This window comes from Vulpes lagopus, chromosome 1 (assembly GCF_018345385.1).
Source record: "Vulpes lagopus strain Blue_001 chromosome 1, ASM1834538v1, whole genome shotgun sequence".
In the NCBI taxonomy this organism is placed as follows: Eukaryota; Metazoa; Chordata; class Mammalia; order Carnivora; family Canidae; genus Vulpes; species Vulpes lagopus.
The window spans coordinates 142968667-142992687 of NC_054824.1; the positions used below are offsets into that span (position 1 = coordinate 142968667).

A 24021-nucleotide genomic window follows, 5' to 3' on the forward strand; every position below is an offset into this window, starting at 1 on the left:
CTTCAGCCCAGGGCGTGATCCTGGAGACCTGGGAACGAGTCCCATCGGGCTCCCTGCATGGAGCCTGCTTCTCCCTCTGCCTGTGTCCTCGTGAATAAATAAATAAAATCTTAAAAAAAAAAATTTCGTTTTCTCTTGTGTGGGTTTTCATAAATATAGTTAAAATCTCGTGTAGTCACCTCAGTGCAAATTTGTCTAATCTGCTGGTTTTGTTTGTTTTGGGTGGGATCTGAATCAGCAAGGTCCATCAGTAAACCTTGTGAAGGGGACGAGATGTGGGTGGTATTTCTAGCTTTTTGCCTCACCTGGCAGTGAAAGGCCATAGCGCTCTGCATTGTGAATGCCTGTGAGGTTCTGAATTCAGCCATCCAGACATGGCAAGGACTAGAGCACTTTGTCTTTGTGCCCTGGGACAGCCCCATGCGGGTGGCCCAGGCGCTTCTTTTTCCTTGGGCCTCATAGCTGCACCAGGATTGTATTCACATGCTGTTTCCAAGTCAGTCCCCTCCCTGGAGCATATGGGGCTGAGAGGCCCCTGTCAGGGCTCTCTTTTAAAAAAAAAAAAACATTTTATTTATTTATTCATGAGAGAGAGAGAGAGAGAGAGAGAGAGAGGCAGAGGGAGAAGCAGGCTCCATACAGGGAGCCTGACGTAGGACTTAATATCGGGTCTCCCGGATTACCCCCTGGGCTGAAGGTGGCGCTAAACCGCTGAGCCACCCGGGCTACCCTAGGGCTCTTCAGATAAAGCAGTGTAGTTGGGTTCGGAAGACAGCTGAAAAACTGGCAGGTGGTAAGTCACTGAAAGACCTTGAGCCAGGTCAGAGTGTGGAAAGAATTGGTGGCATATCTCTGAGGTGCTTTGATCGTTTCCCTAAAAGGGTGATTATCTTGTGAAATCCTTCTGTCCTACAAAAGTTTCGGGTAGGAGTTACTGATGAGGACTGATTCTGATGCGTTGTTTTCGGCTTCAGCTTAAAACAAGGGGCCGGTGTTTTCTAAGGGTTTGTTTGCAGTTGACTCTGTCTCTGGACCAGAAACCTCAGGATGAAGTAGAGATTTGGTTCCTAGAGATTCTCAGGCTGAGAGGTAGGAGCAGAGGTAGGAGGTGGAGAGAGTGGTAGTGGAAACAGTCTTGAGTACATTGCAAACCTGCTCTGGGAAAGCAGGAGCTAAGGAGTGGGAGTGTGCTGGTGGGTGGGCTCAGACATCTGGGCCCGTTCTCTGCACTAGTTGGTGCAGCAAGGGCCGGTTGGACAGGTGCAGAAGAGCACTCAGTTACCGATAAAGCAGGCTGGGTTTTGGTGGAGACTGGAATGTGCATGGGGTGGATTTTGTTCTAGTTGTATACCTTCTTTACTTTCTTTTTTTTTTTTTTTTAAGATTTTATTTATTTATTCACGACAGACAGAGAGAGAGGCAGAGACACAGGCAGAGGGAGAAGCAGGCCCCATGCAGGGAGCCTAATGTGGGACTCAATCTGGTGTCTCCAGGATCACACCCCGGACTGAAGGCGATGCCAAACCGCTGGGCCACTGGGACTGCCCACCTTTACTTTCATCTGGCCTTTTGGAGCTCTTCCGTTTATAGTCTGAGTTTATTTCTTTCCTATTTGATGTCTGAGCTGAATAGCTGGGAGCAGGCCTGATTGGGAGATGGAGGGGCTGTAGCAGTCAGTAGACAGAGCGGATAGGAAAAGTATAGCATCAGTGAAAAGGTTCCTTCTCATGGAGGAGTCAAGGCACCAGGCCTGGAGGCTGCATAGGCTCAGGCTGGAGCACTGCCACTGCCAGCACCCTTGGGGCAGAGGCACTACCTCCTCACTATCCAGACCTTTCCTTTCTTTGGAAACTCTCTGCTTCTCTTTCAAGCCAGTCAGAAAACTGGCACAGAAGTTGGTGAGGCAACTGGCAGCATCAGGATGGGGCATCCTAGTGCTCAGCTGCACGTGTGAGCAGCAGTGTGGTTGACCAGGTCCCACATGGCACGTAGAATTAGGCAGACAGTATCTGCTTTCTTCATCTGTCCCTGGTGTCTCCAGAGAGACTTGTCCTCCTTCCCTGTCCTGTGTCTATTCTACATTTCTGCTTTTGATTGAACAGACAGGGCTCCTCTCTGGTGAGTCTGGTCTCTGTCTTTGTCCTGACAGAATTTCCTTCTGCCTCTGTCTCTCTCTTCTCTGCCCATCCTCTAAGTTGTATCTGCAGGGGAGGCTCCATTTACTGACTGGTATGTTGGCAGTAGTTCACTGGTTCCGTGTAGACGTTCTTTATTCCCTCGCTTGGGCTTTTTGATCTCAGACAGAGCCAGAGGATAATCAAATCCTCCTTGGGGTGTGAAGAGTTTGTGGCACAGTAGAGATGTCTAAGTGTTGCTGTTTTTATCAGATCAGTCATTTGACTTAGGGCAGTAGAGGCAAGAGGAAGTGACAGTAGTTTACCTCTCGGGAGTCCCTCCTTACACTGAGGCCAGAGAGTAGGAGCACTTCTCTTCTGAACGACACTGATGAAGGCACTCAGGAATATGGTCTCAAAGCCACCCTCAGTCCCCACCCCCCTCCCCAGCATGCTCTTCTCCTCACAGCAATTTCTAGCCCTGGTAAAGAGGTGCTAAGAGCATGGAATCTAGATAGAGAGACTGCCTGAACTTTGATTCTGGTTCTTCCGTCCCTTCAGTGACCTGGGGCGAGTTACTTTACTCTCTTCTACTTGTTTCTTCATCTGTAGGGATAAAGAAAATAGTACCTATTTCAGAGGGTTGTTGTGGGATTCAAATGCAACCATATATATGATTGTTGATGCCACTGACTTTCTGAGGTGGTGGGGTGCAGCCCACCTCATTTTTACCCTTTGTGCTGAGACCCTCCCGGAATGTAGCTCAGCAGGCCAGTAAGGCCTCTTAAGGCCTTTGTTCTGGAGTCTGGTCTCTAGAGAGCCAGGAGACTGGGAGCAAGAACACTCAGAGAAGATTGGCACGCCCTCCCACACCTTCCCGGGGTTGGGTATCCTTACAGACTCCTTCCTTTTCCAGTCTTGACAGGAGCAAAGGGCAGCACAGAGAAAAGGAGAAGTGTTTAGTTAAGGAAATTCACTTTGGTCCCGCCCCTTCCTTCTGGGGCCTTGGTCCCTGAGATCCCCTTCCCTAATGCTCCTAGCCCTTTGCTTCATCTGGCCAAGTCAATACTGGTCTAAAAACCTCCTTGGGGTCCTTTCTGGTCTGTTCAAACCCATTCTGCAGTGACCTTTCACTGGCAGATGAAAAGCAGATGGCCTCCACAAGTTTTGAGGAGAGAGAGAGGCAGACAAGGAGCCTTTTTTTTTTTTTTTTTTTTTAAGATTTATTTATTTGTTCCTGAGAGACAGAGAGGCAGAGACACAGGCAGAAGGAGAAGCAGGATCCCTGTGGGGAGCCCGATGCGGGACTTGATTCCAGGATCACGAGCCAAAGGCAGATGCTCAACCAGAGTCACCCAGGTGCCCCGACAAGGAGCCTTAGCAGAGTAGTTTTGCTCCTTCTCCTCACCTTGTGTGACAGGGCCAGGGGTGGGTTCAGGATGGAGGAGCCCTGTGGAAGGACAGCATCCAGAGTGGAAGGTCTTTTGTTGCCACTTAAATCCCATGGGTGGAATTTAAGGGGAAAGGGGGGAGCCTGTCCTCAATCTGCCGGCTGCTTAAAAACCTTGCTTCTCACAGTGTTACCGGGACTTGGCTCTGGTGAGTCGTGATGGCATGAATATCGTCCTGAATAAGATCAACCAGATACTCATGGAGAAGTACCTGAAGTTGCAGGATACCTGCCGTACTCAGGTAAGGCCAGGAGAAGAGAGATCCAGCTCAGAGACATCACAGATGATGGGTCCTCTCTCCTAAAGGGAAGGGAAGGAGAAATTGGGGTAACACACCCCTACCTTTATACACCTGAACTGTAATATGCTTGGATTCACCCCTTACTCAAATTCACAGGCCCTCCTCTTCATCCATCTTTTCCTCTCTCCTTTAGTTGGTGTGGTTGGTACGGGAACTAGTGAAGAGTGGGGTTCTGGGAGCCGATGGTGTGTGCATGACATTCATGAAGCAGATTGCTGGTGAGTTGATGGCAAGAGCATAAAGAAGAAAGGAAAGGAACCCAAAGGCTAGATGCGGGCGATGGAGGACTAAGCGCCCGGGGGTCTCAATTCCTGGGTTGCCTCGACTCTCTTTCTGAGACAGGTCTCCTCTGGCCACACATTGCAGAAAGAAACATAAAAGTCAATGGGGTCTTTTGAAGCAATAAGTCTGCCTTGTTTTCCTTCCTGCCAAATTCAGGGTCTGATATAGAATAGTTGGCCTGTGTTGGCCAGTCCTCACTCTGGGGCTCCATGGTATGTTGGATCAGGAAGGATCTGAAAGGAATGAGAAGTGAGGGCACATCATTTGTCTCCATCACATTATGCTTTCAGAAATCCAGTGTCTTCCTGGGCTACACCCCCATGTTCTGAACGCTTGCTTCCAAATAGTTCTGACATGTGATGGGGACCAGTTTAAGGGAGGAACTATGTCATAGAAGAGACCCTGACATTTGGGTTTTATTATCTCCTTGGCATCAGTGATCTCTGTCCAAGCCACTAAATACCCAAAAGGCCTGCCCATGCTACCTCTTCTACTCCCAATATCACATATGTTTGTTTAAAACTGACTCTGCTCTCTATCTCACTATTCCCATTAGCTCTTTGCTTCCTCTATAGGATTTGCTGTAACACTGGTACTCCTGTTGTGCATAAGCTGTTGTGCATAAGCCTTACTCTGTGTGATACGTGACTATGTGAACATTGAGTTTTAAATTTTTTTATTATTATTTTTAAAGATTTTATTTATTTATTTATTTATTTATTTATTTGCTCACGAGAGACGGAGAGAGAGAGCGAGAGAGGCAGAGACGCAGAGGGAGAAACAGGCTCCCTGTGGGGAGCCTGATGTGGGACCCGATCCTGGGACTCCAGGATCATGCCCCGGGCCGAAGGCAGGCGCTAAACCCTCTGAGCCACTCAGGGATCCCAACATTGACCTTTTAAATTAGGACTGGAGCAGGCATAGTGTTTTGCTGGCTTTTACCTCCTGGCATTGCCTTCCGAGTTTGGTCCATAGTCTCCTCTTCCCATCCTCAGACCTTGGTCTGGCATCACCAGGTGTTACTTCTGTCCCAGGAAGTTCCACAGCAAGCACGGAAGACCATGATACCTGGAAGCAAGAAACCTTTGGCCTGTCATGAGCCAGACTTGGGATTGGGGACACCCTGATGCTGTACTGCCAGTGTCACTGGCCACCTGCACCACAGGCCCTATTTGAGGTGTCACCCTTTCTTCCAACCAGGGGCTCTTCATGTCTCTCCCAGACATGCCCTTTCAAGGGTCAGAGTATTCCCATTCCAACACCCAGGCTCTGGAAAAGTCACAGCTCTGGTTTCTGGAAGAATCTAGAGCTTCCCTTCCTTTCCCTTCTTTCTCTGAGGATGCAAAGGAGAAACTTTAAAGCCTGACTGAACAGAAGGCAATTTTTCCAACACTCAGAACCTCCATGACAGGATTAACAGGGATGGAGAAGCAGGATGGGTGAAGAAATGTGTTGAATTAGCTGAGTCGTTAATCAGAGCCATTTTCATTTTGTTTTCTCTTTCTTTGAAATCAGGTGGAGATGTTACTGCAAAAAATATCTGGTTGGCAGAGAGTGTCCTGGATATCTTGACAGAACAGAGGTAGAGTCTGCCATGACAGGCAAGAGCGTGGGCGGCAGGGTGTGAGGGCTGGCAGGCGGCCTAGGAACACCTGGAGTTAGGGTGAGGTGGGGGAGGGAGAGGCAAATGAAGGAATTAATGCCATGGTCTGGCCCAAAGGGATGAAAGGGTGGGATAGAAGGTCTCAGAGCCCAGGAAAAACTAGTTTCATCTGATAAGGGTCTATTTTTGATCCAGACCTCCTTGGAATGTTTATCTTTGGGGGGAGATGGGGGGGAATGAGCTCAGCATAGTGGGGGCCAGCCAACCACCCAGGCCTGGCAGGTACCCCTTTCTCCTTCTGAGGCTTTGCACCTGAACTGTGCTCTCCTGAAGTCTCAGGGCCTCAGGGGGAGTGGTGGGGCACTGAAGGAACAGGCCTGGGAACTTGGCCCAAGTTTGCACACAGGGCATAGAGGGCACACCGGGCTTCTGGCTAGTTCTTTCCCTTTCCCATCGAAGGAAAGGACCAGAAATTTTATGAGGGCTGTACCATATCTGCACTTGTTTGGGGTGAGGCCTTCTCTTGGTCCAGTGGCCTGGTCTTCTCCTTGCTTGACTTCTGAGTGTGTGTGTGCAAGGGCAGCGCAGTAGTCAGACGATTGAAAGGGCTAATGGTGTCTGTATTTCCTGTGGATAGGACATACCTCCTCCCTTACTCACACTTGTTCTAAGCCCTGCTCCGTGGAGGGCTGGGTCAGGTGCCTTGCAGCGCCACCTAGTGCCACTTAGTGCTCTGGATGCGGCTGGGGCTGCAGCTGGGGCTGCAGCTGAGGCTGTGGTGTGTCTTCCGCCCCACCTTTCCTGCCTCCGCACTGCAGTATCTTGCTGGGTCTCTGCCTTTCTAGCGTCCTGGGTCCGATAGCTTCACCTTCCCTTTCTCTCCATTACCCCATCCCAGGATTCAGATACATCGATCACCTCTCACCCCTGCTCACAATCTTCCTGAAAAGTGGTTTTTCTCATTTTGTTTCTGGTGCCAAATACCTCCTGCTCCTGTAAAGCTGAATTTTCCTCATTTGGGCAGTTAGAATAGTCTCCATGTACAAGAGTCAGATAGTCAGAAGAGTCTCCTACCCTCCGAAAACTCAAATCCTTTGGTGCAAATGAGTCCCTGGATGTTTAAGACTGTCTTCTACAGCCTCCCTCTCTCCCTCCCAAGTGTATGTTGGGCAGCAGAATTAACAGAGAGCAGGTGGGGAGGGCCTCCCCAGTGTCCTTGGTTACTGCATTCGTTCTGTGAAAAGACCAGAGTTCTTTAATTAGGTGGCTTGAGTGCTTTTCCAGAATCAGGATATTGCCTGGTTGGATTAATTAAACTCCTCGGCTTCTTCCTCAGGTTCCTTGCTTTCCAGCAGAGCTGCCAAAGCCCGGATAGCTACTTGCTTGGGAAGCATAGTTCCCCGTTTAGGCACTTTGAGGCAGCACTGGAGAGTTTCTGTCATCTCCCCACTGTCTTTTTAGCTTTATTTTTATTTTTTTAAATTTTAAATTAAAAAAAATTTTTAAGATCTATTTGAGATAAGAGAGTGTGAGCGGGACAGAAGGAAGGGGCTGAGGGAGAGGGAGAGAGAATTCTTAAGCAGATTCCCCACTAAGAAGCCCGATGCAGGCCTTGATCCTGAGATAATGACTTGAGTTGAAACCAAGAGTCAGCTCTCTAACCAGTTGAGCCATGCAGGTGCCACAACTTTAAAAAAAAATTTCTTTTTAAGATTTTATTTATTTATTCATGAGACACACACAGAGAGAGAGAGAGAGAGAGAGGCAGAGACACAGGCAGAGGGAGAAGCAGGCTCCATGCAGGGAGCCTGACATGGGACTTGATCCCAGGTCTCCAGGATCAGGCCCTGGGTTGAAGGCAGCGCTAAACTGCTGAGCCACCTGGGCTGCCCACTTTAAAAAAAAAAAAATTTTTTTTATTTTATTTTTTTCACTTTTAAAAAATTTTTAAGTGAGCTGTACACCCAACATAGGCCTTGAACTTAACCATGAGATCGAGTCCACACTCTTCCGGCGGAGCCAGCCAAGCATCCCTTCTACTCTTTTTAAAGCAGCAGGGAACACAGTTCTCTTATTACCCTCTTTTCCCCCAGGAAAGTTCTAAAACTCCTGGAACAATAGGCTTTGCCATCCAAAATCATGTTGTTCTCTTCAGATTGTGATTCATTGTCTGGGAGTGGGAGCAGTGGCCAGAGAGCCAGCCAGGGAAAGGCATATAACATGGTGGGCTTCTAATGGTAGGTACAGTGGAAGGGCTGACACAGTGTGTCCTAAATCCTCCAGGGTCCTCAAAGGGTCTTAACCCCTAGTAGTCCTCATTCCGTGCTGTTAGAGCTGCTAACTTAGGGATGCCTCTAGAACCTCTTTCCTCCACTCTCTGAGCTGGGGGGCAGCTATGGTGTAATCTCTGTCCCTAATACCTCACATGGTGTTTGACACATGATAAGCATTCACAGTTACTTTATTGGAAGCTAAGTAGTTATGTGAAAAAGAGAGTTTGCTTTCATTTGGTGCTTTATTGGGCGCCTGGTAGAGCAGTAGGAAGTTGTCTCTACCTTAGCCAGTTGATGGTCCAAGATAGATAATGAGCAGGCAGTCAAGGAATCAAAGAACCACTTCCCCATATTAATCATCAGACATTGCTGAGGCCCCAGAGCCACATGTGGGAGGTGAATTGGGAGAGTGAACGGGCCTGAACAGAGCCCAGGTGCCAGGTGTCCCCCCTTCTGCAGGGAGTGGGTGCTGAAGAGCAGCATCCTCATTGCCATGGCTGTTTACACATACCTCCGTCTCATCGTCGACCACCACGGGACTGCCCAGCTCCAGGCCCTGCGGCAGAAGGAAGTAGACTTTTGCATGTCACTGCTTCGGGAACGGGTGAGGATGAAAACAGTGTAGGCAAGTGAAACCCAGGATGGGAAACTTACGTGAGTTTTGTGAGGTGATCTAAGCCAAGGATGTCGTTTTGGAGAGACGGAGGGTTTTTGTTTTGTTTTGTTTTTTTTCTCATCCTTCTGAAACAAAGGTAGGGGGAGGGTGGGGAATCCGTGCGGGTTAGCCCTGGCTCCTACAAATGCTGTCTATTGAACTGGCATCCTAGGGATTTTCCTGGTCAGCTTCAGGAATGCTGTTACACACCACAGACATAAAGCTGCCAACGGTTATGTCACCTTCCTGCCTGCCCACCCGGGTGATGGCTGTGCTCAAGTGGGTTGTGAATTGTCCGCTGTCAGATCTCCCAAGAGAGAGCCCAGAGCTATAATCTCTAGTAGCCACTCCCCACATGTGGCAATTAAAGTTAACTAAAATTAAGAATTCAGTTACTTAGTTGACTTAGCCACATGTCAAGTGCTTGTTAGCCGCATGTGGCTAAATGGCTACCGTTTTGGATAGCACAGAGATGAAGATCATTTCCATTATCACAGACTGTTCTGTTGGACCAGGGGGTTTGGGGAAAGTATCTGGGGCTCAGCTTGCTAGTCCTGTCCTGTCCTCTTCATCTGGGAGGGCAAGGGAACAAGTTCATGCGGAAGTCAGCAGGGCTTCAGTAGTTTGCAGTAACCTGTCCTCTTGAGCTCAGCCCCCAGCTTCTAGCTCTGTTCCCCTTTGGTTCCAGAAGAGAAGAAACCCTCTTGTCCCTTGGGCCCTCCTTCCTTCCTTCCCTAGAATGAGCTGCTCCTTGGTTCTCCCCACAGCAGGTGAAATAGTCTGTGTTTCTATTCTCTCTTCACTTCCTCCCCTCATCAAGTTCATGGAATGTTTGATGATTGGCCGGGACCTCGTACGACTACTTCAGAATGTTGCTAGGATACCAGAATTTGAACTGCTGTGGAAAGATATTATCCATAACCCTCAGGCTTTAAGTCCTCAGTTCACAGGTAAGTGAGGACCAGGGCATCCTGCCCTTGAGAGGTGGGAGGTCAGTGTATGTGTGCTGAGTGAATCAAGAGGGTAGAGGCTAGAGGGCAGGAGAGGCTTTGGCAGCCAAATACAGGAAGCTTGGGGTAGGGCAGGGTCTGCCAAATACAGCTGGATGTGGGAATGGCAGAGGTACAGAACAATTCATGTGGTTCCCAGCAGCCCCTGCCTGGCAGACTCCAGCTGCCATTGCTCCTAAGAAGAACTGAAACATAACTGTGATCATCCTCCTCCTCCCCCTGCAACTCTTAGACTTGGGAGGTGAGCTGATGATCAGCCTCCAGCCTCACTGGGTCCAGAGAGGGAGTCAGAGATCAGCTCGTAGACTGAGTCAGCAGAGGGGCTGGAATTAGCCCTGTAAGAGTGCAGTCTTGCCTCTGAATTCCAAGAATCCCGCTTAGCCAAAATTCTCTTCAGGGAGAGAGTCTCTGAGCTTCTCCCTGACAAGGTCCTTTAGATCGCCCTTTCTGCTTTTCGGGTTCCCCACCCCTCCTCCAGCGCACATGTGTGAATAGGTAGATCGTGTGTGTGTGTGTGTGTGTGTGTACATGGGTGTGCACATGGAAACAGTCGCCTAGGCCCTGCAGAGTCAGGAAGGAGAGGAAAATCCTGATTCTCCTTATATCATATTGCTTTTATATTGAACATGTGTTGAGTTGTTTTGAGTGCTTACTGTGTGCTAGACACATGTATGTTAACTCATTTAATCCTCAGGACAACTCTGTAAGATGGATATTTTACTTTCCATATTTACAGATAAAGAAAATGAGGTTCAAGGAGATTAAGTATTTTGCCCAAGGCCACACAGCTAGTGAGTGTCAGAGGCAGGATTTGGATCCAGGTCTGTCTGACTCCAGAGCCCGTGCCTATCCCACAACACCACATTGCTCCCAGGACCCAGGGATGGGACCGTCAGGAGCAGAAAGCAAGGCTAGGGTTTCCCCTGTTTCCCCTAACTTTCCCACATGTTGCCACCTGGAATAATGTGAGTAGAGGGCTCTGGATGGCCAGGGACAGAGGAGAAGTCATGTATCTGGTCCTCGGGATGGTGGTTGGTTGGAGCAGAACATGCAGGTGCTGATTAGAACCCCTACTTGTGTCAGTGCTGAACTCTCTTGGTCTTGTCTTAGAACCTCCCCCAGAGCAAGACCACTAGCCATCAGTACCTGGGCCAACTTCCCACCTGCCCTCCATTCCTTTTGGTCCTCAGGGTTCTCTCTTTTCTCTTCCTTTACACACTTGGTTCAGGTATCCTGCAGCTTCTTCAGTCAAGAACATCCCGAAAATTTCTAGCATGTCGTCTGACCCCTGACATGGAGACTAAGCTCCTCTTCATGACCTCCCGGGTAAGCTAACCTTTTGCAGCAGGAACAGAAACTGCAGGTTGGCTGGGTTTCTTTGTCCAGCCTGCAGATGCCTTACCACTGAACGTCGACCGGCAGAGTGGTGGTCAGGTAGGAACCCAATCTACCTGGCATTGGGCAGGGCGCTACAAGCTGGGGATTCAGGGTTGAGTAAAAGAGGTGCAAACAGTTGGAGCTCTTGTGAAGCTTCCAATCTGTCTAAAATAGTCTTTAAACTAATAATTACACATAAATGATGTAATTAACAAGTGTGATGTACCGTAAAAGGGTAGAGTGAGGTGTTCATTCTGGGAAACCCACTGTTCCTCTGGCTGCAGGCAAGTTCTCAGGAAGAGTGCAATGGCCATTTCATTTCCAAACATGGCTGAGTTATGGCAGAATTGCTTGAGCAACATGTTAAAAATACACCTTCCTGGATCCTAGTCTCCCAGATAATCTGATTGAGGAATCTATGTTTTTAACAGGGTTTCCAGGCAACGGCTCCTCTACAGTCTGTCTGGGGTTGGGAAGCCACTGGCTCAGTCCACTTTTGGTTTCCTGAGTCATCCAGGAGAACCATCCAGATCTGTGCTATCCCATGTGGTGGCCACTAGCCATGAGTTGCAATTTCAAGCCAGTGGACCCTGTGACTTTTGATCTCGGGGTCATGAGTTCAAGCCCCACATTGGATGTAGAAGATGACTTTAAAAATCTTGTAAGAAATAAATAAATTAGCTAAGGTTAGATAAAATTAAAAATTCAGTACCTCAGTTGCATTAGCTACATTGTAAGTGCTCAGTAGGCACCGTCTTTGCAGGAAGTTCTACTGGATAGTGTTGGTCCAGGAGTATTGTTTTATTCTTTCTACGCTGTGTTTTGGGTATGTTTGGAGAACAGAAGAGGAGAAAACCCAGCTCTCTCCTCTTGGTAGAGTGTGATCAGGGGAAGGCATTGTTGCAAGAAGGCTTGAGAAGTCTGTGACCCCATAGGTCACTGAGTGTCCATGCTGAGTGGCAGACAGGCTCTGCTCTTGTTCTCGAGGAGTGTGCCTTGCTGGCCACAGGGGCTCGAGATGATGCTTAGGACTGAGCCTCAGTGACCAGCACAGGAGAAAGGAGCCAGAAATTGGGGGGGAGGGGTGGCAGAAACGAAGGCATCCTGGCACAACAGGTGAGTGAGGAAGAATCTCAACACTGTTTCCAGTCAAGGAAGATTTAAACAAGGACGTCTTCCCAAAGAAGGAGAGAATAGAGGAGAAAGTGAGTTAATGAATGAATCGAGGGAAGAGACTGAGGTCTGGGTGAAGCCTGGTGGTTTCCTCTTCCCAGAGACCCTGCGCGTCTCTCCAACACCTCTTTCCTGCAGGTGCGGTTTGGTCAACAGAAGCGTTACCAGGACTGGTTCCAGCGCCAGTACCTGTCCACCCCAGACAGTCAATCTCTGCGCTGTGACCTCATCCGCTACATCTGTGGGGTTGTTCACCCTTCTAACGAAGTGCTGAGTTCCGATATCTTGCCCCGATGGGCCATCATCGGTTGGCTCCTGACAACGTGCACGGTGAGGGGTGAAGGGCCTTACTCTAAGATCCCCCTATTTCCATGCTTCTTCCTGATGCTCTGGCGTCCTGACCCCGATGGGCCATCCATTCACTTTTTTCCTGCTGAATGTCTCAGCCTTCGTCCAGCCTCTAGCCGGGTCTCTGGAAGTGGACAGTACTCGGTACTCCCCATCTGCGTCTGGGATTGAACAGGCCCATCTCTTGCCTTTATTGCTGATCCCCAAGCCCAGATTTCTCAGGCCTCCCTGTCTTTCCTTTTAGCTTTCAGAACCATGTGTGGTCATGTCTCTGGGATGGCTCCTTCCTCAGATTCAGGGCTTGTGTTCCTGAGACCCTCACTTAGCAGCCTTTTAGCATCCACTTTGGATAGTTCCGCAAACATAGGGACTCCATGGGGGCAGCCATGTCTTCCCAGCACTTTTCTCCCTATTCCTTGTGTGGGAAACTCCACACTGTCTGCTCTCTGTTCTCTAGCTGCCTTCCGACCTGGTCCTTGGAATGTGCTGTTTCAGACACAACAACAGGCTGTCCTTCAGGGGTCTTTCAGTCAGGAATGTGCCTGGAGAGCCCAGCCAAGGCAGCCTAGGGGTGTCAGGGCAACGCAGAGGTGTGTCAGCTAGGCCCCCAGTCTCATTTCCTAGGCCAGGAATGTATGAAAACCCAGGTCAGTCCTTGGCCCCCTGGTCAGTGAGACCATGGCCACTCACACTCATGTGCAGACTTGAGTGCCTGTCACCCCTGGGGGGCTCTACCCGTTTCAGTAGGACCTGAACTTATTTCATACATAAGCAGCAGTGGGTCTGGAGTCTGCCTTGGGCTTCTGAAGCTGCTTGATGAAACCAGCCCTCCTTTCTCATCTCTCTTCCAGTCCAATGTCGCTGCCTCCAATGCAAAGCTGGCTTTGTTTTACGACTGGCTGTTCTTTAGCCCAGACAAGGATAGCATCATGAACATAGGTATGTGACTGGGCCTGGGCAGCACCACCTCTGTCTCCTAGGCCCCCGCCTGGCCTCGGCAACAGTGGTTGTAAATCTCAGCCATGTCAGGGGAGGCAACATATCTGGGAGCAGTTCCTCACCAGTGCTCCTTTGGTGTAGAAGGGAGATTGCTTTTGTGAGGCCAAGGGCTCACTCCTGCTCTTTTGCACTAAAGCTTGTGCTTGGGCTTCCGAGGGGGGAGGGCTGTTGCTTTCCTACCACCTCCCTCGTCCAAGCCTCTGGGGACAGGGGAGATATGGGCTAGAAGCTGCTTCGGGGGTTGTCTGCTTTTGGGTCTGGTCAGTGGGAATCGGGGGTAGGGATACAGCTCTCTCTCAAACCATTCCTATGTACCGACTGATGCCTTGTTTCATGGAACTGGGAATGGACTGTCTGATGTGGGCGCTCTTTAATTCCCCCTTCCTCAGAACCAGCTATCTTGGTCATGCACCACTCCATGAAGCCACACCCAGCCATCACCGCCACACTCCTGGACTTCATGTGCCGTGTAAGTGTGTGTCCCTTCACCTTATGGGCCCGTAAGTGCCCTTTGTCATGAGAGCAGCTGTGGTCATAGGTCCTGCCCCCCAGGTTAATGAATGTTCCCCTTCCATATTCCTACCATGTCTTTCCATGTCTTTCTTGACCTCAGGGATAATGACTTAAGGTAGAATCCAGTCTCTCTGAGGAACAGCTAGGTCTAGAAAGAATGAGCCATTTTAGTAACCTGAAGTGGTGAGGAATATTCCGGACCTTTCTGCAGCCATCCTCCCCAGTATTTCCTTTTCAGAACCAAAGCAGCTTTTTAGCTCTACTTCAGCAGAACACTCTGTGTTGTGTGCTTATTCTCTGTTCTTTTCTTCCCTTCCAGATCATTCCCAACTTCTATCCACCATTGGAGGGCCATGTGCGACAGGGTGTGTTCTCCTCCCTCAACCACATTGTGGAGAAACGGGTCTTGGCGTAAGAACTTTATGTGTCTATAGACGGGGGAGGCTGTTTTCTCATATGTCACTAGGTCAGGCACATTCTGATACTGTCATACCCCTTGCTGACCCTTTTTTGAGTGGTACAGAAAGTATGGCTCTGTGTCAGACTGCTAGGATGACTCCTAGAGGAATTTCTGTCTTGCCAGCATAGTCCAGGAGTCTGAGTCGTACTAGTTGGCATAGACCTCTCTCTAACTGAAGTGAGGAGCTCTGATGTTGACCTTTGTTCATGTTCCCCACTAGGCATTTGGCTCCTCTGTTTGACAATCCTAAATTGGATAAGGAGCTGCGGGCAATGCTGAGGGAGAAGTTTCCTGAGTTCTGTAGTTCGCCCAGCCCACCCGTGGAAGGTATGGGGCCCTCCCATTCTGTCACCTGTTTGAGAAGAGGCGTGGAGACACCCAGGGCGCTCAGCCTGAGCTGTATGTCTGTCACCCTGGGGCGGTTCTCTACCTTCATGACTGTCCCAGGTTGTCATTCCCTACTTTCTAACGTGTTTCTGTGTTGTCTTCTTTGGTCCTCCCTCCCCATCCAATCTTACCTGCTCCTCAGCTCCTGTATCTTCTCTCAGTAGCCTCTCTCCTCCATAGGGAACGCTTTTATGGCACCTGTGTTTGCCTCACATACTTCCTGCAGCTCTTCTCTCTTCTCTTCCCCGGGCCCCGAGCCCTGATGAGAGGTGGTCATGCTGGGTCTCAAGTCTTGCTCCCAGTGATACACACACGTCTTTCTTTGTTATGGTGTAAGGCTTAAGCCAAGCAGAGCTTCCCAGCTTGGTTTTCAGGGGAAGAGCACTTGGGGCTGTCCCTGGTCTCAATCTGTTTGCCGATGCAGGCGGAGCTCAGTGGGCATGTCCCACACCATTCTTGTTCCTGACAGGATTCCCCTGTGAGTTGTGGAAGGTTGTGAGGACCAGATGTCTGTCTTTCCAGGGTCCATAGTCCATTTTGGTCATGAACTCTGTAGAGGCCCCTGCCCCCTACCCCCAGCCCAGCATGTTAGGTCACTGGAGACCCTCAGACTGCCTTGTCTCTCCTTCCAGTCAAACTTGAGGAACCGGTTTCTGTGGAGATGGATAACCACATGTCCGACAAGGATGAGGGTTGCTACGACAACGCAGAGGCAGCCTTCAGTGACGATGAGGAAGACCTGGGCAGCAGAGGTGGGCGCAGCCCTGGTCCTGGCCCTGAGAGGACCGGGGGTGGCTGGAGCACCTTCTCTGTTGCCTTAGCCCCCTGACTTCATTTCGTCAGCAGGGCTAGTGGGTGGGAGTCCAGGGCGCAGAGCCCCACCCTCAGCCCTGAAGCAGGAGGGGAAGGAGGAGCCGTGGCCCCTGAGGCTGAGTACGCACATGTCCAGGGCACATGCCGCGGGCTCTCTGCACCGCCGGCATGTGGCGCTGCCCCTGTTGCTGGAGTCTGGGCAAAAGACTGCTGTCCTGAATCTTTCCCTCCAGGAAAGAAGAGGGAGTTTCGCTTCCACCCTATCAAGGAGACAGTTGTGGAGGAGCCGGTCGATATCACCCCTTACCTTGACCAACTGGATGAGTCCCTCAGGGACAAAGTGCTCCAGCTCCAGAAGGGGAGGTGGGTGCAGCTCCTGCCCTCTGCCTCAAGAGGCTCAGCCCCAGGCTTTCTGCCCGCTACTCCGTGGGGTGGTGGGAGGACCAGGGTAGGGTGGGGTTTTGGAGGCTCTGGGGGTATCTTCTGCTGTTTGGGTCAACTGGGCACCCAGATCACACTCTACAGCTTCTGAGAACCAAAGCAGGATAGTGGAGATTTCCCTGCTCTTAGGGCCTCTGCCGGGGGAACCCCAAATTCTGGCCTAAAGCCTCCCCTACCCAAGCCTAGATTCACACAGAGCTCCTTTGTTTTGTCTGTGTGTGAGTGGGTTGTGTTGGACGTGTGTCCTGCCCTCAGCTGCCATTTACATCTCTGATGTTTCCTCTCCATCCCATATGACAGTGACACTGAGGCCCAGTGTGAGGTCATGCAGGAAATCGTGGACCAGGTCCTAGAGGTGAGGAGATTCCCCACCCCCAGGAGGAAGCAGCCCAGCCTACCCCGTGCAGATTTCCCTCCACGCCCAGGCAGCTGGCTCCTTCCTTCCTGTCCCTCCTGCCCCCGATGGGTCCCCACTGCAGAGCAGCACTTTGTGGGTCCTGGAGTTGGAAGCATATTGTGTAGAGGCTCTAGGTCCTGTGGTGATGCCACTCACTTTCTCACCACCAGGAAGACTTTGACTCCGAGCAACTGTCCGTCCTCGCTTCCTGCCTGCAGGAGCTCTTCAAGGCACACTTTCGAGGGGAGGTGTTACCAGAGGAGATCACTGAGGAGTAAGGCTTATCTTTCCTGACCCCTGCTGGTCTTCAGGGGCCAGAAGTGGGTTCTTAGGGCCTTAGTCCAGGAGGCATCTTGCTGTGGACTTCAGAGAAATAATCATTTCACTTTTTTTTTTTTTTAAATAATTTTATTTTCAAGCAATCTCTACCCCAGTGTGGGGCTTGAACTCAGACCCCGAGATCAGGCATCACATGCTCCATTGCCTGAGCCAGCCAGGTGCCCCTCTCTTCATTTGTTCTTAATCTCTCATGTGCTGATTTACTTAAACAAGGATTCATTTTTGTCTGCTGAATGTGGAGCGTGGGGCAGGGATGTGCACCGTAGATATGACTGGACCCTTGTCCTGGACCCTCCCTGAGGGGCAGGAATTGTATTTTCTTTTTCTTTTTTTTTTTTAAGATTTTATTTTTAAGTAATCTCTTTACCCAACATGGGGGCTCAAACCCAAACCCCAAGATCAAGAGTCGTATGCTTCTCCAACTGAGCCGGCCTGGTGCCCCCGGAATCTCATTTTCAATGAGTCACAGCCTAGACTGGTGTATGTTAGGAACCTGCTTTCCCTGTGACCAAGCCTATGAGGCGGCAGGAAGTTGCCCTTTGCTTAGGAAAGGGGACTCTGGCATCCAGCCTCCATAAGGTCTGCCTGCAGCCTATCTTCTCCACTCACAGATCTTAGATGTTACCACCTTTTGCAGGTCCCTGGAGGAGTCTGTGGGGAAGCCTCTCTACCTAATATTTAGGTAAGGACCCAGCTGCTGGGCCATCTGTCCTTCCTGTCAACAGTCATATACTCTCTCCTGGGGTGATGGGACCCCCTTTCCAGAAGGCCCATGCCTCCGCTGAGTCTCCACAGGAGGGTCTGCTCCCCTCTTCCCATCTCCCACCTCCAGGAACCTGTGCCAGATGCAGGAAGACAACAGCAGCTTCTCTCTGCTTCTGGATCTTCTCTCTGAGCTTTATCAGAAACAGCCCAAGATTGGCTACCACCTGCTGTACTATCTGAGGGCCAGGTGGGTACAGTCTCCCCATGGAGCAGATGTCCTGGAGAGCCTCTCCTATGTGTGCTGACTGCCCTGCCCCACCACTGGGACCTTCATGTGTTGTTGGGGGGTTTGTTTGTTTGTTTGTTAAGATTTTATTTATTCATGAGAGACAGAGAGATGCAGAGACACAGGCAGAGGGAGAAGCAGGCTCCATGCCGGGAGCCCGATATGGGACTCAATCCCAGGACTTCAGGATCACACCTGGATCCAAAGACAGATGCTTAACCACTGAGCCACCCAAGAGTCCCTGGATTTTTTTTAATAATAGCTTTAAAACCACAATTCAGTGGTTTAAAGTATATTTGCAAAGTTGTATCATTATAGCTGCTGGCTAAATTAGAACATCTTCATCACCCGCCTGAAAAATCAAGTCACATTTAGCAATCACCTTCTCATTATCTCGCCTCACCCCTGTCAATCATGGATCTGCTTTCTGTCTTTATATAGATTGACTTCTGTGTATTTCGTGTAAATGGAATTGTACAGTGTGTGGTTTCTCATGACTGGCTTTCATCACTTGGTGTAACGTTTTTGAGGTTTATTCCCACTGCAGCATGTGTCAGGACTTTTTCTCATGACCAAATAACACTCCATTGTCTAGATCCTGCAATTTATCTGTTCACGCATTGATGGACATTTGATTTGTTTCCACTTTTTTGTCTGTTGTGAAAGGAGCTGCTGTGCACATTCACATTTTTACCTGGATATGAGTTTTCCATGTTCCTGGGCATATACACCTTAAGAGTGGAATTGTCATCAAACAATAGCTCCATCTTTAACTTTGAGGAACCGCTGAACTCTTTCCCTAAGCAACTGCAACCACCAGCAGCGTGGAGAGTTCTGATTTTTTCACGTGCTTTCCAGCACTTGTTATTGTCTGGCTTTTTCAGTATAGCCATCCTGTTGGGTGTGAGGTACTGTCTTGTTGTGGTTTTGATTTGCATTTTTCTGGTGGCTAATGATGTTGAGTGTCTTTTCAGGTGCTTGTCATTGGTCAGTTGCATATTTTCTTGGGTGAAATGTCTGTTCAGATCTTCTAGTTTTTTGTTTTGTTTTTGTTTTGTTTTTTAAGATTTTATTTATTTATTCATGAGAGACACAGAGACACAAGCAGAGGGAAAAGCAGGCTCCACGCAGGGAGCCTGACTTGGGACTCGATCCCGGGACTCTAGGATCACACCCCGAGCCAAAGGCAGATGCTTAACCGCTGAGCCACCCAGGCATCCCTGTTTTTGTTTTAAGATTTATTTATTTATTTGAGAGAGAAGAGTGTGTGTTTGCATCAGGGACACACAAAGGGAGATTGTGCAAGGGGGATGCACAGAGGGAGAGAGAGTCTCAAGCAGACCTCCTACCAAGCATGGAGCCAGTGTGGGGCTCGATCCCATTACCTTAAAGTCAGGAGCTGAGCCACCCAGGTGCTCTTCCTCTTCTGTTTCTTAATTGGGGTTATTCATCCTTTTATTGTTGATTTTTAAGAGGTTTTTTTTTTTTTTTTTTTTTTTTTTTTTTTAAGATTCTATTTATTCATGAGAGAGAGAGAGAGGCAGAGAGAGAAGCAGGCTCCATGCAGGGAGCCCGATGTGGGACTCCATCCCGGGACCCCAGGATCACGCCCTGGGTCGAAGGCAGGTGCTCAACTGCTGAGCCACCCAGGCATCCCTTAAGAGTTTTTTATGTATATATTCTGAATACAAGTCCTTTATGAAACAAGATTTGCAAATATTTTCTCATTTTGTGAGTTGTCTTTTCACTTCCTTGATGGCATCCTTTGAAACACAGAAGCTTTGCATTTTGTAGAGTCCAGTTTTTCTCCTGGTACTTGTGGTTTTGGTGTCATGTAGATTTTCTCCTGTGTTTTCCTCTTGGAGTGGTATGGTTTCAGTTCTTACATTTGGGCCTCTGAGTCCTTTTGAGTTGTTTTGATCAGAATGTGAGGTGGGGGCCTCCATATATGGTTGCCCTCATTGCTTAGAGCCCAGAAAGCAGGAGAAGTAGCTTTCAACCCTCACCAGTTAGTAGCTTCATTAACTGTGGTCAGCCCTGCGTCTGGAGCATAGGGGAAGGAGGGGAGGGCAGGGTGGGGGGAGGGCCAGGAGACTGATGAACCCAATGCACCCATCCGGGGCAGCAAAGGGATTGCAGAGGAGGGCCTACCTGGGGGATGTCTGGGGCTGGCTGCTGGCTTAGTCCCACCTGCTATTGCAGCAAAGCCGCTGCTGGGAAGATGAACCTGTACGAGTCATTTGCCCAGGCCACGCAGCTGGGTGATCTGCACACCTGCTTAATGATGGACATGAAGGCCTGCCAAGAGGACGACGTGCGACTGCTGTGCCACCTAACACCCTCCATCTACACGGAGGTCAGTGTCTCTGATGGAGTCCCTCTGGGACAAGGCCACATCCTGCCTGCCCTCATGTGCAGCTATGTGGGGTGGGCTCACGAGACTGCACCTCTCTCTGTGTGCAACCCTGACCCTCCTTCACCTACCTCTGCTGGCCACAGCAGGCCATTTTTTCTCTCACCACTCCTACCTACCCACTCTCCCATCAAAGCTTAAAAAATATCTAAAACCCCCAGAATTCCTATCCTGTGCTTTGTGGCGTGAGCTGGGATCTGGGCCTCCACATTTGGCTTCTCAGCTTCAGCCCCCGACCAGACCGCATTCACACACTGCAGGCTTCTTGCCATTTCAGTGCTCACCCTCAGTTTCTCTGATGGTTCCCAAAGACCAGGCCTTTGTGGTGGGGACTTGATGCTCACTTCCCTCCTTCACTCACTGTCTTTTCTAGGGACTGGGACATCAGACAGGGTATCAGCCCTTACTCTTCTTCTTAGTGAAAGTCCCTGGGAACAGGCATATCTGGGCACAGGGGTATGGGCTTGACCCGAGGAACTGTGGTCTCAGCCAAATACTGCAGGGGGGGTGGGGTATGAGCCCATCATAGGGCACTTTCATCCTCTACTCCCTCCCTGGTTGGTGGGTCTCCCCAGGAAGGCATCCTGCCTGCCTTCATGTACCCTGAACACTCACACTATGCACTTTTCTCCTTGGCTGGGAGTTAATATACATTAGATGCAAATACTTTTTTTGTGTTTTTTAAGATTTTATTTATCTATTCATGAGAGAGAGCAGCAGAGACATTGGCATAGGGAGAAGCAGCCCCTCCCCCCACCAGGGAGCCTGATGTGGGACTCGATTCCTGAACTCCAGGATCAGAGCTCAACCGCTGAGCCATCCAGGGGTCCCAAAATGCTTATTTTGTTACCGCTGCCACACAGCACTTCCCTGTCGACCAGTCCTCCTCAATTCTATCTTTATCTCCAGATGGCTCCCCATTCTTCTCGGAGACGCGTGCACACTCACACACTCTTCGTGCTGTGAACACAAATAGCAAATTTGGGTTCTTGAAGGGTCACAGTCCTGGCTTCACAGCTGTGGATCTTTGTGTAGGTGTTTGTGTTAGGATCCCACTTCTGGCTAACCTAGACACCCCATGAGCATGTGGGAGGAAAGGGGAGGGGATTAGGAGGTATACACCAAGGGGTGCACCACGGACTCTTTCCCCACCTTCCCTCATTTTCTGTCCAGTTTCCAGATGAGACTTTGCGGAGTGGTGAACTGCTGAACATGATCGTGGCTGTTATCGACTCTGCACAGGTGCTCCGAGGGCTGTCATCCTGGGAGGCCTGGGCCTGGGGGGGTGGGCGGTATGCACCTGTGCATGGTTCGGGCCTGGGGGCTGGAAGGGAAATGGGTCTCCAGGGAGGCAGGGACTCCAGTTCCACACGGAAAGTGAGGAGAGTGGGGTGTTTTTTTTTTTAAGCTCTCAACTATCTGTCCCCAGGGTTCCGGGTGAAAACAGGCCATTGACCTTCCCGCCATGTATAGGGCCTCAGGAGGCTGCAGCATTTCTCCTGAGGTTCTGTGTCTACACTTCCTCTCCACTCACTTGCCCCATTTAGGACAGAAGAGCCCTCTTTTTCTGCCTCACTCCTGCCCACACCTGAGTTCAGAGCTCAGCCTTCTAGAGCCTGTCCCTCCTCCTCAGGCTCCGGCCAGCACAGACAACAGCCAGCTAGACAATTTGCCCGTTCTCCCCCTGCTGTCAGGACATGGAAACCGCTCATACAGTCTTAACTGTTTTTGCCCCACTGGAGCCTTCAGCTGTTCTTCACAAGCCTCTCCATCCTGCAGAGACTTGCCTGTGCCTTTGAACTAGGTTTTCCCTTCCTCTGTTTTTTTCCCCATGGGAGCCCTCCTGCTGCTTCTCCTTCTGGCTTCCTGGCTGCTTTTAGAAGCAATGGCTTTGACCTTCCTCCTCCTCCTCCTCAGCTCCAGGAGTTGGTCTGCCACGTGATGATGGGGAACCTGGTTATGTTTCGAAAGGACTCTGTCCTCAACATACTCAGTAAGTGAGCAGGCCCTGCTCCCTGGGGCAGGGGCATGACCTGAGGCCCTGGGTCTAAGGCTGAGAGTGGGGTAGATGCCCTACTGTGAGGTCTCTTGGTATCTGTGGGTTCCACTCTTGCTTAAGCTGTAGCCTTCCCACCTCAGGGCTGGTGGGAGGATAGAAGCCACATGAAGTCTTTGAAAATAACAGTATGGAAAGGGAGAGCCCTTGTGGTGTTAGGATCACTGTCACCACCTGTGTACCACACCTGTGTACCTGCCTGCTTGGGTTGCTGCTGGTCTGTGGATTAGCCCTGTGTGTGTGTAGGTGTGTGTAGGAGAGAGGAGAGCCTAACACACTCCCGTGAGTGAGCACGCCTGCCCTTCTCTGTCCCCTGCAGTCCAGAGCCTGGACTGGGAGACCTTTGAGCAGTACTGTGCCTGGCAGCTCTTTCTGGCCCACAACATCCCCCTGGAGACCATAATCCCCATCCTGCAGCATCTCAAATACAAAGGTGAGTAGGGCTGGGAGCAGGGAGAACTGGGAGAAGGACAGTCCCAGGCCCTCTGGGGCAAGGCTGGGTCCCTTGGCTCCTGGGTGAGCAGACCCACTGCTGCCCCTCCATTCCCGCGGTCAGTCCCTTGGGCTCTCCACCTGAGCCCTGCAAACCCGCTCTGAGCAGGCACGGCCTCGGGAGTTTCTGGACGCAGGGGACGGTCCAGGCCCCTTAGGGAAGACTGTCCGTTCCTCCGAGTGGCTGTTGACGAGTGGGTGGGAGAGGTACCGACTCTTCCTGGAGCTACACAGCCCTCTGAGCAGCCTCTGCCCTCCCCCACAGAGCATCCGGAGGCCCTGTCCTGCCTGCTGCTTCAGCTCCGAAGAGAGAAGTGAGTTCTACTTTGAGACTCTAGTTCCGGGTCACAGCCTCCCAGAGAGGAGCATCCTGGGGCTCTGACGCTGCTGCTTCGGCTGGGGGCTGGCCAGGGTTTTTCCTACTGGGGACATCTGCTTATTCTGCCCTTCCCCTCAGTGATTTACAAACTAGCAGCTCCCCTGGGATGTGGGCTTCCTCTGGACTTTACCTCCCTGCCCCCTGCTCCGGCCCTGGGAGGAGGGGTGGGGTGCATGGACGGATATCCGGCTTTCCTGCTCCCCACCCCTCCTCCGCTGAGGCCCCTGAGGCTGTGGGGACTACAAGGGTGGGGCCTGCAGGGGGAGCGGCACTTTTCCAATAGCCTAGATGAGCAGGGCAGCGACTGTGCACCTTTCCTTCCTACCTTCCTGCCTCCCTCCCACCTCAGTGTCTCAGGCAGTGGAGCAGAAAGTGGCACAAAACTTCCTGAAGGAAGTGGGCGGGCTCAGGGCAGTGTCTTACCAGTCCCCTTCCCTGTGCCTTCTCAGACTTCAGTCCTTTTACCGCCTTGGCCCATTTCCTGACTGTTCTGGACAAGGTGAGGGAGCGTTGGTGAGCCGCCTCCCCAGTGTGCATGCCAGCTATGACAGCAGGAACCCAAGAATCCCTTCTGCCTCCTGGCTTCAGCTAAGGCTGAAACCAGCATTCCTTGGCCCCAGGAGAAGAGGGGAGAGGGTGTGAGAGCAGGAAGCTACGGCAACTCAGGTTGGGGAATAAGCAGGTGGGAGTAACCAAGGGACCCTCAGGTCAGCTGTGTGAGCAGGGGACCCTCCTCCCCTCTCATGCCCCCCAG

General features: G+C 50.7%; 1 protein-coding gene across 2 annotated transcripts in view; it reads left to right on the forward strand.

Annotated features, from left to right (window-relative positions):
* The window catches only part of INTS3 (integrator complex subunit 3), a 38741-nt gene that overhangs the window by 12796 nt on the left and 1924 nt on the right, over window positions 1-24021 (forward strand). For both annotated transcript variants that reach the window (XM_041753236.1, XM_041753245.1), the window contains 22 exons: window positions 3693-3806; window positions 4000-4084; window positions 5664-5730; window positions 8484-8628; window positions 9500-9629; window positions 10918-11015; window positions 12378-12569; window positions 13439-13526; window positions 13976-14055; window positions 14419-14510; window positions 14780-14886; window positions 15579-15698; window positions 15993-16122; window positions 16501-16555; window positions 16768-16871; window positions 17574-17618; window positions 17769-17888; window positions 20130-20283; window positions 21514-21582; window positions 22258-22333; window positions 22716-22829; window positions 23154-23202. In XM_041753236.1, the coding sequence (XP_041609170.1) occupies window positions 3693-3806; window positions 4000-4084; window positions 5664-5730; window positions 8484-8628; window positions 9500-9629; window positions 10918-11015; window positions 12378-12569; window positions 13439-13526; window positions 13976-14055; window positions 14419-14510; window positions 14780-14886; window positions 15579-15698; window positions 15993-16122; window positions 16501-16555; window positions 16768-16871; window positions 17574-17618; window positions 17769-17888; window positions 20130-20283; window positions 21514-21582; window positions 22258-22333; window positions 22716-22829; window positions 23154-23202 (2234 nt within the window). The remainder of the gene's footprint in view (window positions 1-3692; window positions 3807-3999; window positions 4085-5663; window positions 5731-8483; window positions 8629-9499; window positions 9630-10917; window positions 11016-12377; window positions 12570-13438; window positions 13527-13975; window positions 14056-14418; window positions 14511-14779; window positions 14887-15578; window positions 15699-15992; window positions 16123-16500; window positions 16556-16767; window positions 16872-17573; window positions 17619-17768; window positions 17889-20129; window positions 20284-21513; window positions 21583-22257; window positions 22334-22715; window positions 22830-23153; window positions 23203-24021) is intronic.